We start from the raw sequence: 14745 nt of genomic DNA on the forward strand, positions 1-14745 counted from the left end.
GCTCCCGAACTTGGCTGGGCTCAGAACCACTGGGGCACCTAACAGACTCGGATTCCCTGGCCCTGCCCAAGCCCTCTGAGTCAGAAGTCTAGGCAGGGGCCTAGGGGACGAGCGCCTTAAGCCAGCTCCCGGGGGAGGCCAGCACTGCTTCACGACCACTCTGCCCAGCCAGGCTGTTGGCTCTGGGGAGGGGAGTAGCCCAAGCCTAGTCCCGCAGGCTCCCACCCACACGGGCAGCCAGTGAGAGACGTGGGAGGTTTGGGCATTGCCTGCACCCGTCGCCCGATTTTCCCAGCCTCTCTTGTGGGATGGTGCCTTCCTTTCCTATTGCTGCGGTTGCAAATTACCGCTGACTTAGTGGCTCAAAGCAGCACGGTTCTGTGGGTCGGAAGTCCAACGTGGGTCTTAGTGGGCTGCAAGCAATGTGTTAGCAGGACCGGTTCCTTCTGGAGGCCCTTGGGGAGAGTCTGTTTCTTGGCATTTCCCACATTCCTCCGCTCATGGCCCCCTCCTCCAAGCCGGAAGGGCAGCATCTCCCAGACCCTGCTCCCATCACCGCCTCCCTGATTGCCTTCTGCCTCCCTCTTCCACGTGTAAGGACCCCTGTGATGACGCTGGGCTCGCCAGGATAATCCAGGATCATCTCGCCATCTCAAGATCCATAACCTAATTCCACCCGCCAGGTCCCTTTGGGCACCTAAGGTAACATAGCCACAGGTTCTGGGGATTAAGAAGTGGCCTTCTTTAGGGGTCATTATTCTGCCTACCACAGATGGGGATGATAAGCCTGGATCCCTGTACACCAGCATTTCTTGAGTTTGCCTGTCTTCAGCCTGCATCAGCTCCACCTGGGCCACCTGTTCCAGATACCGAGTGCAGGGCCACCCAGACCCCAACCCCACACCTGAGCCTAGGTTGCTGGCTTTTCCTAGGCATTCCAGGTGATTCCACACACGCTGACATTTGACAGCCCTGGAGAGATGAAACCTTGAGTGTGAAAGGTGCTCTGGGGTACTCTGTAGGGAAGAGGAAGGTCACATCCCCGGCCCCCAGCTACAACCTGACGGCCCCATCAAGTATCAACGTCCCCCAAGCTTTGGGGCTGAAGACCCTCGAGAGGCGCTTCCTGTGCCTGCAGATTTCACTCTGCTGGACACTTTTCCCCAGGACCCAGGAGGACTCTCCAAACCTAAACCCATGCTCTAGGACACCTGGGACCGCTCATGCCAGTGATTCAGCAGGTGGGGCCAAGAGTCCCTGCCAGCAGGGGCACCCAGCCCTCCTGGTGAAGCATGACTGGGTGAGGGGATGATGTCTAGGACTCAGAGGAGCCACAGGCCCCTCTCATTTCCATGTCCTGTTATAAACATAGACAGGTATGGCCCAAGGAGAGCCTGGTTACCCGTGCTCCAACACTGCAGGTCACCCCTGGATACGCCACCTACTGCCTGTGGGTGAGGGGATCCGAGCAGGGGTGGTGGAGGAGGGAGGTGACCTCGTGGACTTCATGCGGGACCTGAGGGAATCTTGAGTGTCCCGACAGGTGCACCGCGGCCAGCAAGGTTTGCACCTGCACCGCGAGCTCTCCGCCTGCGCTCAGCACACTGAGCAAATGGCTCTGAGCTGGAACCTTGCAGTGACCATGTCCAGCTCCTGCATTTCTGCCTCTGAAATGTTTCTTAAGTCCTGGAAGTCTCCTCAGCCTTCATGCAGGAGCAACCTGAAAGCACAGGAGACATGGGGGAAATCCTCTGCCCAGCAGAATTCCGAGACGCTTCCTGCAGTTCCCCAAAGGGGCTCCACCAGGCTGGTCACCTGGGATCCCCTCCCACATAAACAACCTGCACCCACATCTCTACCTCTGCTTCCAGGGATCCCATCTATGATGCTTTCCTTCATCCTTGGGCCAGTCCAGATCGGGATCAGACCCACACTTACCCCCCACACACGTGCACACAATACCACACACGTGCATACAACACACACATGCACACAGCATACCATATGCACACAGTACCACATATATGCATACAGCACACACGTGCACAAACCACACACACATGCATACAGCACACACACGTACATAGCACCACACACATGCACACCACACATACACACAGCATATCACATGCATACACTACATGCACATGCACAGAACACAGGCACACAGTACCACACATATACACACAGCACACCCACATGCACACAGCACACACATGCATACACCACACACATGCACATAGCACCACACACATGCATAGAGCACAAGCGTGCACACAGCACCACACACATGCACATAGCACACAACACACACATGCATATATCACACACTCATGCACACAGCATCACATACATACAGCACACACATGTGCATAAAACAGCACTACATACACAAGCATATAGCACACACACATTACATGCATGTGCTGCATGCACCTGCATGGAACACACCACACATTCACACAAACACACATCCACATACTGCATATACCATGCATGCACACATGTGCACGTCCACACACACACACACCCCCCCCTTGCTCCTCCCAGCCCAGGCTCAGTGGGTTGGCAGCCCTGGACTGTAAAGGATAATTAAATGTGGCCCCCTCCAGTGGCTGCCTTTAGGGTGACTTCTCCCGGAGCTCTGCCCTTGCAGTCACTTTGGAGGGTTTTCACCAGACCAAGAATGGACGAGTTACGGGTCAGCTAATAAAATGCTTTGGCCAGAGCCCAAAGTTCTGTCTCATTATTTCCTGATTTTATTGGTGATCCTGCTCAGCAGCCTTGCCTGGTGCCCCTTCCCTGAGTCACCTGCTGTGGCTGTGCCAAGCATCTGGGGCAGATGTACTGCAGGGGCCTCGCAGGCTAAGTGCCTGCAGCTGCTGGAGCCCATGCTGTCCTTCCTTCCTCCCTGAGGACCCACACCAGGCAAGCATCCACAGGTCCTGCTGCCTCCAGACCTCCTCCACATGCCCCTGGCCCCACAGTCCCAGCAGGTGCTGTCTGCTCTGAAGGGGCTCCTCGCCCTCCTGGGAAAGTGCCCCATTCACCCTGCCAGGACCCCTGCCATTGCTGTCACTTCTCACACATTCTCCTATCTCTCCATCATCCAGTCCTATGGCGTCTCCCCCAGACACAGCCTTCAGGTCTGCCCCGTTCCCTGCCCCCTGCCCAGGTCTGTACTCATCAGCTCTCCCCTCCCTGCCACCTCCTCGTGGGCCTGCTGCTTGTCCCTCATGGCCATGCCCGGTGAACAAGGACTCCAGCCCCACTAACCCAGTGCTGAGCTGGTGGGGCACACTCAGGTCTCCCAGAGTCATTTGTGTGCAGGATGTGCCATCCAGGACAGGGGCAGCTACGCAGGGGCTGAAGGTGCTGGGAAAGGCCTCGTGGGTGTCAGGACCGCTACATCTGGGGACGGCACCACCCCCTCCTGCTGGGGGTGCTGCTGGCAGAGCTGCGGCCACACCTGCCCCTGTGTCGACACCTGGAGAACAGGATCCAGCTCCTTGCCCGCCTGGACACCCTGCCTGGCCCTGTTCGCTTCCACCTTGGCTCCAGCCACTCTCCAGCCTCTTTTTTTCCAAAAACGATGCAAAGTCCATGCCAGCCACAGGGACTCGCCCTTGCTGTTCCCTCTGCCCCGGGTCCGTCTCCCAGACCCTGTGTGGCCAGTTCCTCACCTGATGTGCCTGGAGAGGCCCTTCCTGGGCCCTCCCTTCTAAAGCAGCCCGCCGCACTCAGCCACCTCCCCAGTATGGCTTCCTTCATGGCACTTGGCGCTCTCCGAAATGATTGTTTTTACTCTTTTGTTTAAAACGGTAAACACTGTTTTCAGCCTTTCAGGTTAGTTTTCAGCCTCCCTTCTCTAAACTGTGAGTTCCAGGGGGCAGGAACCCCGTGTCCGGCTCTCTGCTATATTCCCAGCACCCAGCATGATGCCCGCCACACATAGGTCCTTGGTAAGTGTCCACCTGATAGATGTCTCAGGGCAGTGGTGGGGTGAGGGGAGACTGAGCTGACGGCCCTAGGGATGGTTCACTCTCTGTCCCAGTGCCCTCACTCAGGGATTAGTCCCGGGGCATGTTCTGGAGTGAGAAGTTGGGCGGGCTGGGTAGGGGCTGGGCAGGAGAGGTTCCTTGCTAGAGGGTGCTCCTGGGTGGGCTCTGAGGGGGCGGGGGCAGATGCCTCCCAGGGTCCAGTGGTGGCACCTGCAGCCAGGGTCCCACGAGGCTGGGGACTCAGGGCAGAACTCCTCGCTGGCCACGAGGCTCAAAGACCTTCCCGGTGGTGGCCGTGACTGCAGCTCATGCTTCTTCCTCAGCACAGGCCCAACTCTCGGCAGCGGTGGGTCTGGCAGGGAGAGGACGCAGGAGACCTCAGGGGACACAGTCTTCTCCCTTGTCCCAGAGTATAGCTCTGCCACCCTCACCCCGGTGGGACGTGGAGCTGTGGCCATGAGCTAGTCCACACCCATGTTCCAGCTGTTGTGGCCTCATCCAAGCATCCCCTGCCCTGCTCCCAGCAGGACAATCATACTTCAGTGGCCCCAGCCACTTGCTGGAGAAAGTGCTTTATCAGGGCACAGCAAGCCTTTGCTCACAGAGCAAGGGTGGGCTGGGGAAAGACTGGCCTCACCCCACTGAGCCGCACTCGGTTAGGAGGGCCGCGCTCGGTTAGGAGGGCCGCGCTCGGTTAGGAGGGCTGCTCAGTGCTGCCCAGACTCCAGAACAACACAGCTGAGTGGGTCAGCTCTTCCAAGGTCTCTCTTGCAGCCTCTCCTCCTAGACTCCTGGCTTCATCCAGGGGGCACTCTGGGACTAGACCTGAGGCTTAGGGGCACAGGGTGATAATCAGAGAAGATGCAGGGAGTGGCCCAGTGCCTGCACCCTGAGGTACATCTGTCTACCTGCTGGAAGCACACCGCTCACCCCAGACCAAGTGCCCGCCTCTGTTCCCCCTCCCTTTCCCCACACCTGACCCTTGGTCTCAGACATCACCCTCCCTAGGATCAGCCTCTGGCCCTGGCCCTGGCCCTGGCCCCAGCCCTGCTGCCTCACTGCCCAGACTAGCCGGCCCACATTGATTCTAATACATCTGTAAGCCCTAGGCAGATGTCCACTCTCTCCAGGACTCAGTTTCTCTAACAGTTCAAGAAATGGGCTGGACTCTGTGGTTTTTAACCTGTCCATTCTTCCAGAAACAGCCTTCAGGGAAGCCTGGAACAGCACCTTGCTCCATGCTCAAAGCTGACACAGGGCTAACTCTGCCCCAGCTCTACCGAGACAACACCCAGGCCTGTTATTCTCGCTCCCTAGGTCTGCGGAAATGGCCTGAGCTCGGCTCCTTGGAGCCTGTGTGTGACACCCGCAGGCTGTCCTTGTAACTATCAGGCAGACATGCCCTCTCTGAGGTGTTAACCCAGGGCCATTCTGCCACAGAAAGACTGGGAGATAGGGGAGGCTGGTTTCTATGCAGACAGGTTAAGCACCTGGATCTAGCTATTCCTCTAAGCAGCAGACCTTGGCTTTTTATGATCCACAAGCCAGTAAGTTCTTTTTGCTCAAGCTGGTTGGGTTGAGTTTTGGGCCACATCTCATCAGGCAGGTCCTGACTAAAGCAGAGCGAGAGGTGAAGCCAGCTGGACTTCTGGGTTGGGTGAGGACTGCGAGAACTTCCCTGGCTAGCTAGAGGACTGTAAATGCACCAATCAGCACTCTGTAAAATGGACCAATCAGCAGGACATGGGCGGGGACAAATAAGGGAATAAAAGCTGTCTGCCCACCCCTGGCCAGCCACCTGAACAGGTGCCTGTTCAGGTCTTCTTCAGTGCTGGAGAAGCTTTGTTCTGCTCTTCACGATAAATCTTGCGGATACTCACTCTTTGGGTCCGCACCACCTTTAAGAACTGTAACACTCACTGCCAAGGTCCACAGCTTCATTCTTGAAGTCAGCGAGACCACAAACCCAGCGGAAGGGACAAACTCTGGACACAAGAGGACAGGTGTCCTGACCTCTATGCTGGAACCAACCAGGGAACTTTCACTGAAGGTGGACCCAATTCAAGGAGGCCACTGGATCCTGGTAGAACCCCTCTCCCTTTCTATAAGTGAAATCACGCATCGCCATCCTCCCAGCACCCTGGTGTCTTCAGAGTGGCGTCCACCCTCCCTGGGAGCCACAGGAGAGCACCGAGAAGGTGGCGGGGTGCGGGGGAGGGGGTGTCCTTTCCTCATCCCCTGACGGATGCCTATCCAGGGATGTCCCACTCGGGGACACAGGCAACCTAGGTGGCCATGGCAGGAGGCCAGCCCGGAGAACCAGGCCGGGCCCAGTCTTGAGAAGACAGGGTGAACTGGGTTTTGGGGCGCCAGAGGCCCACCGGGTGAGGGGTAGGCTGGGGCAGCTCGGGCGCAGAGTCCGCCAGGGTCCGCGCTCCGAAGGGCAGCGTCTGACGGTCTGAGCTGGCGGTCCTGGCGCGGTGGGCTAGCCGCCGCGGAGGCCTGAACGCAGGGTGGACGTTTGGCCGAGACCCCGCGGCCTGGGCGCGGAAGGCCCCGGTGTGCAGCGCCGCCCGTGGTGCTCCCGCAGCCCCACCCCGCGCCCCGCCCGCTCCGCGCTCCCCGATTGCCACGAGGGGGCGCCGCGCCGCTGCACTCTGGGGCCGCCGCCAAGCGCTCGTGCGGGCTGCGCTGGGAGCGGGCGGGCGGCGGCGGCGGCGGCGGCGGGCCCGCGGTGCCCTGGGTCCGCGGCGCCGAGGCTCGCAGCGGGCGCTGCCCATGGGCCGGGCCCGGAGTTCGGGCGCGCCGGGAGTCGGTGAGTGGTGCGCGGCCGGGGACAGCTGGCAGAGCGGGCCAGGGCGCGGGCTCGCGGGGCTGGGAGGGCTGCCGGCGGGCGCGGGGCGCGGGCGAGGTCGCGGCGTGGGTGCGGGGCAGCGAGCCCGGCGGGGACGGCGGGTGTCCGGGCCGTTGGCGGACACGCCCGGGCCTGACCCGGAGCACAGGTTCGCGCGTGGTGACAGTGCGCGTGGCCGGCCGGCGGGGCCGGGGGCCGCGGCGCACGTGAGTGTGCGGTCCGCGTGGCGGGGTCGGCAGGTGGCGGGAGGCTGCGCGCGGCTCGGGAGCGTGCGCCGGGGTCAGCAGGGGCGGGGTCCGCGCGGCTGCTGGGACTGGAGGCGCAGGGGTGGCGGGGAGGGGACCCTAAGGGCACACCCCCGACCACCTGGCGGGAGACCCGGCTCGGCCGCGCGCCCCCAGCCCCTGCTGGGCGCCGAGAGCAAGCTTCTTTCACCCGCTCGAGTGGCAGGAAAAGCCAGCCTGGACCAAAGCCTCCGCCCGCACCGGACCTCAGTTTCCCTCTCTATGAAATGGGGACGGCAAGGCAGACCTGCCAGTGTAGGTACAGAAGGGAAAGGACCTTGCGCCTGGGGGAAGACGGTGCTGTCGCCTTTGAGGATGGGATCGGGTTTGAGGAAAGGACCAGTGCTACTACTCTCAGAGGGCCTGCGAGAACAGTGGGGTCTGCTGGGCGTCCTGGGTGTGTCTCTCACGCAGTGACAGCGGACGGCATAAGGGACCACCTGGTCCACTCTTTGTATTTAGATTGGGAAGGCGATGCTTGGAGGGGCTTGGGGAAGGGTGCTGCGGACGCCGCCCCATGCTCTGCGTGGGCGTGGGAAACTGAGAAAGACAGAGCTGGGAAGTTGGGGTGATGGAGGAGCTCATCCCGGCGCCTACCTCCTGCCTCCTGGAGCTGTGGGGGAGACAGAAGTTCCACCGAGCCCCGGGAGCCTGAGAAGAGTCCTGGGAAGCTCTGCCTGCCAGGTAGGTGGAGTCACTGAGGCTTAGAGAGGGGCGGGACCATGGAGTGGCAACGCTGGGGTCCCACCTCTGGTAGGACTGGCTCCAGTAGCCGTAGTGCAGCCACTGTGCCCGGCGACTGGCGGAGGGGGACTGGGGTTGTCCACTCACTGGCCCAGCGCATTCATTGAGCGCGTACTGTGTGCCGCCTGCTGCCTGCCCCCGTACATGCTCGCTAGCTGGTGTGGGAGGGGACAGCAAACAAGGAATCAAAGGGAAAAGCAAGGACATGGCCAAGAATGCGTGCTGGGAAAAACATGCAGTGGGGTGACTGGGGCAGAGGGAGCGGTGACAGGGCGCGGCGGAGCCTCGTCTGGTCAGGGAGGCTGTCCCCAGCGAGCGGGGAGCCCTGCCTGTGCTGTGATGGACGCGTAGCCGGGGGAGCAGCGTGGGTGAGACCCCCGAGGGCAGGAGGGGCGGAGCTGGAGCCGAGTCCGTGCGGGGTCGGGCTGTCCTGGGCAGCCCCGGGGTTGGAGGTTGGAGTTGAAAGGCTGCCCCTGGCGGCGGGTGGGCGCACTGCCGGGGCGGGAGAGGGAAGGCGGGCGGGAGACCGGCGGGCTGCGGGGCCCGGGGCGGGACTGGCCAGGAGGAGCCCGCAGGCCGCCAGGTGTGGGCCCTGCCCGGGACCTGGCCCTTTTCAGGCCGGGGTCTGCACCCTCCTGCCACGTCCACGCCAGTCTCTGGGGTGGTTCCGGCTCTCACTGGTACCTGGACCTAGACCCAGAGCCATTTCTTCAAGGGGCCTTGGCTCCTCGCGTGGGACCCGGGCTTAGTGTGGGGCGTGCACTCGCTGCCTCTAGGCCTTGTCAGTGGATCAAGCCAAGATACCTTTGTTTTTTACTAAAAATTAATATTTCCATTCCCTTTCTCCTGCAGTGAGAACCTTGTTCCCCCAAACATGAATATGTTTAATCATTTACTTAGCCCTACAATGCACCCCGAAATAGTTTCACAATTACTGCATCCACACCAAAGCCAGCCAAAACCTACTAGGTCAGCATCGGGATTTCCACGGGTGTGCAGGTAGAGTGCTGTGTGATTATGTTATCAATCGGACACACTGATAGCTTCGCGTGTTTCTACTTGCATTCAATATGGAGGTTTTTTTCCTTTAGACTTTAGGATGTAATTTTATTTTTTTGAGTATGTAGAACACGTGGTTTAAAGGTCAAAGCTATTAAAAAGCTATCCTTAGAGGTCTCAATCCTACCCCTGCGTCTTCCTCCTTGTTCCCACACCATTGGTAGCCATTTAAAATATTTTCTGGTTTATCCTTCCTGTGTGTCTTTCTGCAAAACAAGTCATTTAAGCATTATCACAAAAGTTGGCCATGCAGCTCCTTGTTTTTCTTCAATTAGAAGTATGTCCTGAAAATAACTTCTTACCAGTTCGTGGAGACCTGCCTCATTCTTTTTTACACTCACATAGCATTCCGTTCTGTGGCTGTACTATTATTGTTTATTCAAATTATGTCCTGTGGATGAACATTTTTTTTTTTGAGCCTTTTTACATTTAAAATAATGGAGTAAGGGATAACCTTGCACCTATATTGTTAATATTTGCAAAGGTGTCTATTTAGAACACACTTCTAGAAGTAGGAGTGAATATGGATTTATTTTGTTAGCTAGTCCCAAATTCCCTGTCAAGAGGTAGCAACATTTTGCATTCCCACCACCAGTGTATCACAGCGTCTTCTGTTTCCTCACAGCCTCGCTGGTTTGAGAACTGAGAAATAGTATTTCAGTGTATTTTAAATTTATATTTCTATTATTATAAATGAAATTGGACATCTTTTCACATAGATTTGGAATCATAGTTAGACTTTTCTAACTATGAAAAGTCCAATTATAAAACAATCATCTGTGTTTTCTAATATTTGTTTAGTTTTGTACTTAGTCTGTGGATCCAATTTAATCTTTTTCTAAATGTCTAGCACTCTATCCCAATGCCATTTATTTAAAAGGTCATCTTTCCTCCAGTGATCTGAAATGCACCTTCATCATACACTAAACAGCCAAGCCCTGGGCCTGTTTCTGGGCTTTCTAGTTTGTCTCACAGGTCTGTCTATTCCATCTGTTCACATACTGGTGAAAGAGAGAGAGAAAAAATATATATATTTAAAGGCAAGGAGGGCCTGGAACAGTGGCTCACGCCTGTAATCCCAGCACTTTGCAAGGCTGAGATGGGTGGATCACTTGAGGTCAGGAGTTTGAAACCACCCTGGCCAACATGGTAAAACCCTGTCTCTACCAAAAAATGTAAAAAATTAGCCGGGTGTGTGGCACATGCCTGTAATCCCAGCTACTTGGGAGGTTAAGGCACGAGAATTGCTTGAACCTGGGAGGCAGAGGTTGGTGAACTGAGCTGAGATCATACCCCTGCACTCCACTCTGGGTGACAGAGCGAGACTCTGTCTCAAAATAATAATAATAATAAATAATGGCAAAGAAGATTTTATTCAAGCCCATTGCAATAGAGGAGAGAGATTGGGCTCGACTCTCCTTGTTGTGTTTTACTATCTGATGGGCAAGTTCCTTCCACTGCTTTTTACTGCAAGGATTTCCTGGCTATTGCAGCGTGTTGCTGGTATTTGGGTCGGGAAGGAGATCATATTAAGTTTATATTAGGCTTATATATTAACTTTAGGATAACTGGCATCTTTATGAAGTTATCTTATCCAAAACAGAGAGAGATCTTTCTGTTTGTTCAAGGCTACTTCTAGGAGTGTTTTGAAGTTTTCCTCATATATGTTTTTCATATTTCTTAGGAAGTTTATTCATGAATGTTTTTACCTTGTGTGTTGCTACTATAAATGGTTTTTTCAATTATATCTTTGAATTGACTACTGTTTTGTATATGTTATTTTATATCTTTCTGTCTTACCTGAATTTTTATTGTTAGTTTTATTGTTAGTCTTTTATTTATTTATTTATTTATTTTATTTTTTTGAGACAGAGTCTCGCTCTGTCACCCAGGCTGGAGTGCAGTAGCGTGATCTCCGCTCACCACAACCTCTACCTCCCACGTTCAAGTGATTCTCGTGCCTCAGCTTCCCAAGTAGCTAAGATTACAGGCACCTGCCACCGCGTCCAGCTAATTTTTGTATTTTTAGTAGAGACGGGGTTTCACCATCTTGTCCAGGCTGGTCTTGATCTCCTGACCTCAGATGATCCACCGCCTCGGCCTCCCAAAGTGCTGGGATTACAGGCGTGAGCCACCATGTCCGGCCTATTGTTAGTCTTATCTTTGATTCTCTCAGTCATTCTGTCATCTACAAATTCAAATAGCTTTACTGCTTCTCTATTGATTTTTATGCTTTCTTTTATCTTATTAAATTGGCTGAATAACTCCAATTCAGTATTAAATATTGGATGTAGTGGGCCTCCTTACCTTGTTCCTGACTTTAGTAAAAAGGCCTCTAATACTTCCCCTATTAAGAAAGATGCTGACTTCAGGATGGGAAGAGATAGATAGATGGATTAGATAGATAGATAGATAGATAGATAGATAGATAAGGGAATATCCATTGACTCGTATTTTATTGGTGGTTTTAAAAGTCAGGATTGGTGTTGACCTTTGTTGGAGCCATGTATGGAGACAATGGTCTGATGTTTCTCCTTAGCGCTATTAACATAATGAGTCAGCGATGGATTTCCCGATATCAGTTCTGGGACTAGGGTGAGGTAAACAGTAAGAATATTAACACTAGGCCATCTTTGCATTTCTGAAATAAGTCCCACTTGGACATGACGTAGAAAATAGTTTGGCAGTTTCTTGAAAATTTAAACATAAAAATACCGTATGAACCAACGGCCCCCGCTCCCAGGAATGTAAGAGAAATGGAAACAATGAAATGTCCACCAAAGACTTGTACGCAAACGCTCGTAACAGCATTGCTTATAGTGGCCAGGAAAGTAGAGACAACGCAGTTGTTCATCAACTGGTGAATAAACAAACAAGATATATGTCCATATAATGGAATACAGCTTAGCAATTACAGTTGGCCCTCGAACAATGAGAAGGTTAGGGATGCTGACCCCCACACAGTCAAAAAGCTGCATAGAACTTTTGCCTTCCCCCAAATTTCACTTTTTTATTGTTGTTGTTGTTTGTTTGTTTTTTGAGGCAGAGTCTCACTCTATCGCCCAGGCTGGAGTGCAGTGGCGTGATCTCGGCTCACTCCAACCTCTGCCTCCCAGGTTCAAGCGATTCTCCTGCCTCAGCCTCCCAAGTGGCTGGGATTACAGGCACACACCACCATGCCCGGTTGAGTTATATTTTTGGTAGAGACGGGGTTTCACCATGTTGGCCAGGCTGGTCTCAAACTCCTGGCCTTAAGTGATCCTCCCGCCTTGGCTTCCCAAAGTGCTGGGATTACAGGCGTGAGCCACCGTGCCCAGCCTGTAGTATGTTTTGATATCATTGTATTAGTTATCTGTTGCTGTGTAATAATTTATCATTGACCTAATGGCTTAAAGCAACACATGTTTATTAGCTCATCATTTCTGTGGATCAGGAGCCTGGGCATGGCTTAGCTGAGTACTGCTGGTGGTGGCCAGGACTAGGTTCTCATGTAGAGACAGCTAGGGAAGGATTTGCTCATCCACTCATGTGGTTGTTGGCAGTATTTAGTTCTTTGTAGTTATATTTAGAGCTTAAATTTTTGACTAGATGTTGGCTGGAAGCCAACCTCAACTTCTAAAGGTCACCCCCAGTTCCTAGGGACCACCCACAGTTCTCTGTCACGTGGGCTGCCCCAGCATGACTGCTTACTCTGTCAAGCCCGCAGAGTCTCTAGAGAGTCATCACATAACAAAACGTAACATCGTATGACGTGACATACATGATAGAACAACGTAACATGATCCCAGTAGTGATATCCTCTCATCTTTGCCATAGTCTATTGGTTGGAGGAAAGTCAAAAGCCCCACTCAGTCCCAAATGTGTGAACACCAAGAGGTAGAGATTATCATGTGGGTGAGCGCCATAGACACTGCCTGCCACAATGGTGTTGGATTCTGATTACTCATATTTATTTTTGCCAAAGTTTTCCTAGTCACCCTTTGACTGGACAAAGCTTAGCTTCTGATGGTTCCTTAAGAAAGACTCGTGCATACTGTATTTCCTGCTTGCTTTCTATACTCTTGCTACTTGAAGGACAGATTGGCTGGTTATAAAATCCTTGCCTCTTACTTTCTGTCCTTCCTTAAATTTTTAAAAATGTTGTTATGGGTTGCCTTGCTTGTACGTTGTCAACAAGATGTCTGATATAAACATGCTTTTCTTTCCTTTGTAAGTGACTTGATTGTTTTTCTGGAGCTCCAAAGAATGTTTTTTCTTTATTTTTAAAGTCTAATCATTTTACTAGGCATTGTCTTGGAACTGATTTCAGGTATGTGGTGGACTCTTTGAATATGCAGGTTTAAGTCTTCTTTTATTTCTAAAACATTTTCTTAGATTATAGTGTTAAATGTTAATTATGTACCATTATTTTACCTTTTATCTTCAGGGATGCCAATAATATGTTTGTGTTAGATCTTTTTTCCATCTATCTTCTAGATTGCTTTCTCTATGAATTTTATTTTTGTTTTATGGTTGTTTTCATTCATTTCCTTAATGAACACTATTAAGCTTTTAGTCAAATCCGTTCTCCCTAAGAGATTTTCTAATTCAGTCTTCATTTCTGAGATGATGGTCTTTTCCTCATTTTCTTTCATGAGTTGAGGCAACTCTAATTTCACATTTACCTTTTTTTGGGTTCATTTCTGTTGAGTTTTTTAAATGTATAATTTAGGGATTTTCTTCACGTGTGTGAATTTTTAGTGTGTCTTCATCTGTTCAGGCTGCGCTAACAAAATATCAGAACGATTTCTCACAGTTCTGGAGGCTGGAGGTAGAGATCAACGTACGTGGTGAGGGCTGCATCCTGGTTCGCAGATGGCTCCTCTCCTCACGCCCTCACATGGAGGAAGGCGCAAGGGAGCTCTCAGGAGCCCCTTTCCTAAGGGCACTCGTCTCATTGATGAGGGCTCTGCCCTCCAGACCTAATCACCTCCCAAAGGCCCCCTCCAAATGCCGTCACACCGGGGACTGCGTTTCAATGTATAAATTCTGGGGGACATAAACTTCCAGGCCATGGCGTTAGGTAATAAACTTCCAGACCACGGTGTTACGTAATTCAGGTTGAGGTGTCTTGTGTAGTTTTTCCCTTTGTAAATTGGGGGTTTGTGGGAGGGATTAGTGTCGGTGCTTTATCCTGGCTTTGTATGGATATTATCTGTTAATTTAGCAATGTCTTAATTTGCCTGGACTGGTAATAACAGATGGCTGTAGGCAGGAGCTGGGGGCTTGGGAACCATAGTAGGTTTCTTAGTGTAAGAGTCCCCTCTCCTGTTGGCGGAGTGAAGTGCACCATTTTCCTTGTCCTTTGGGAGGCGGGAGTGGACTTGTGTTTTCTGAGTTTACAATTCACTTTTGCTTCCGTAGGTCCTTGAACATCCAGGCTTGCTATTTCCTGTCTGTTACTGGCAAGCCTCTGAAGGCTGCCTCTACTTCCAGGCCACATGCCTGGCCCCTAGAAGCAGGGCCTTCCTGAGACAGCCACCTCCGGGCTCCACTGCTGTCTCCTTTCAGTTCCCCAGCCGCCAGTGCTCCAACACCCACCCCTAGGCGTGCTCTGTTTCCCCATGTCGGGTGGGACTTTCTTCTTCTTGTTTTTATTTAGAGACAGGGTCTCGCTCTGTCACCCAGCTGTAGTGCACTGGTGCGATCACAGCTCACTGCTGCCTCCAACTCCTGGGCTCGAGCGATCCTCCCACCTCAGCCTCCGTAGCTGAGACCACAAGCACCTGCCACCACACTTGGCTAAAGGACTTTCTTTTTTCCT

At 53.1% G+C, this 14745-nt stretch overlaps 1 protein-coding gene across 2 annotated transcripts in view; it reads left to right on the forward strand.

The window, feature by feature from the left end:
* The first annotated feature begins 6655 nt into the window (after window positions 1-6655).
* LOC105483988 (RasGEF domain family member 1C) overlaps window positions 6656-14745 on the forward strand; it is a 108827-nt gene continuing 100737 nt past the window's right edge. Inside the window, exon 1 of one of the 2 annotated variants that reach the window (XM_071097990.1) lies at window positions 6656-6816. Coding sequence is in view for 1 of the 2 variants with exons in the window: in XM_071097989.1 (XP_070954090.1) it covers window positions 7614-7823 (210 nt within the window). In the remaining variant the exon portion in view is untranslated. Of the gene's footprint in view, window positions 6817-7200; window positions 7824-14745 lie in introns of those variants that run through there. The other variant, XM_071097989.1, reaches the window with a different exon arrangement.

This window comes from Macaca nemestrina, chromosome 6 (assembly GCF_043159975.1).
Source record: "Macaca nemestrina isolate mMacNem1 chromosome 6, mMacNem.hap1, whole genome shotgun sequence".
NCBI classification, from domain to species: domain Eukaryota; kingdom Metazoa; phylum Chordata; class Mammalia; order Primates; family Cercopithecidae; genus Macaca; species Macaca nemestrina.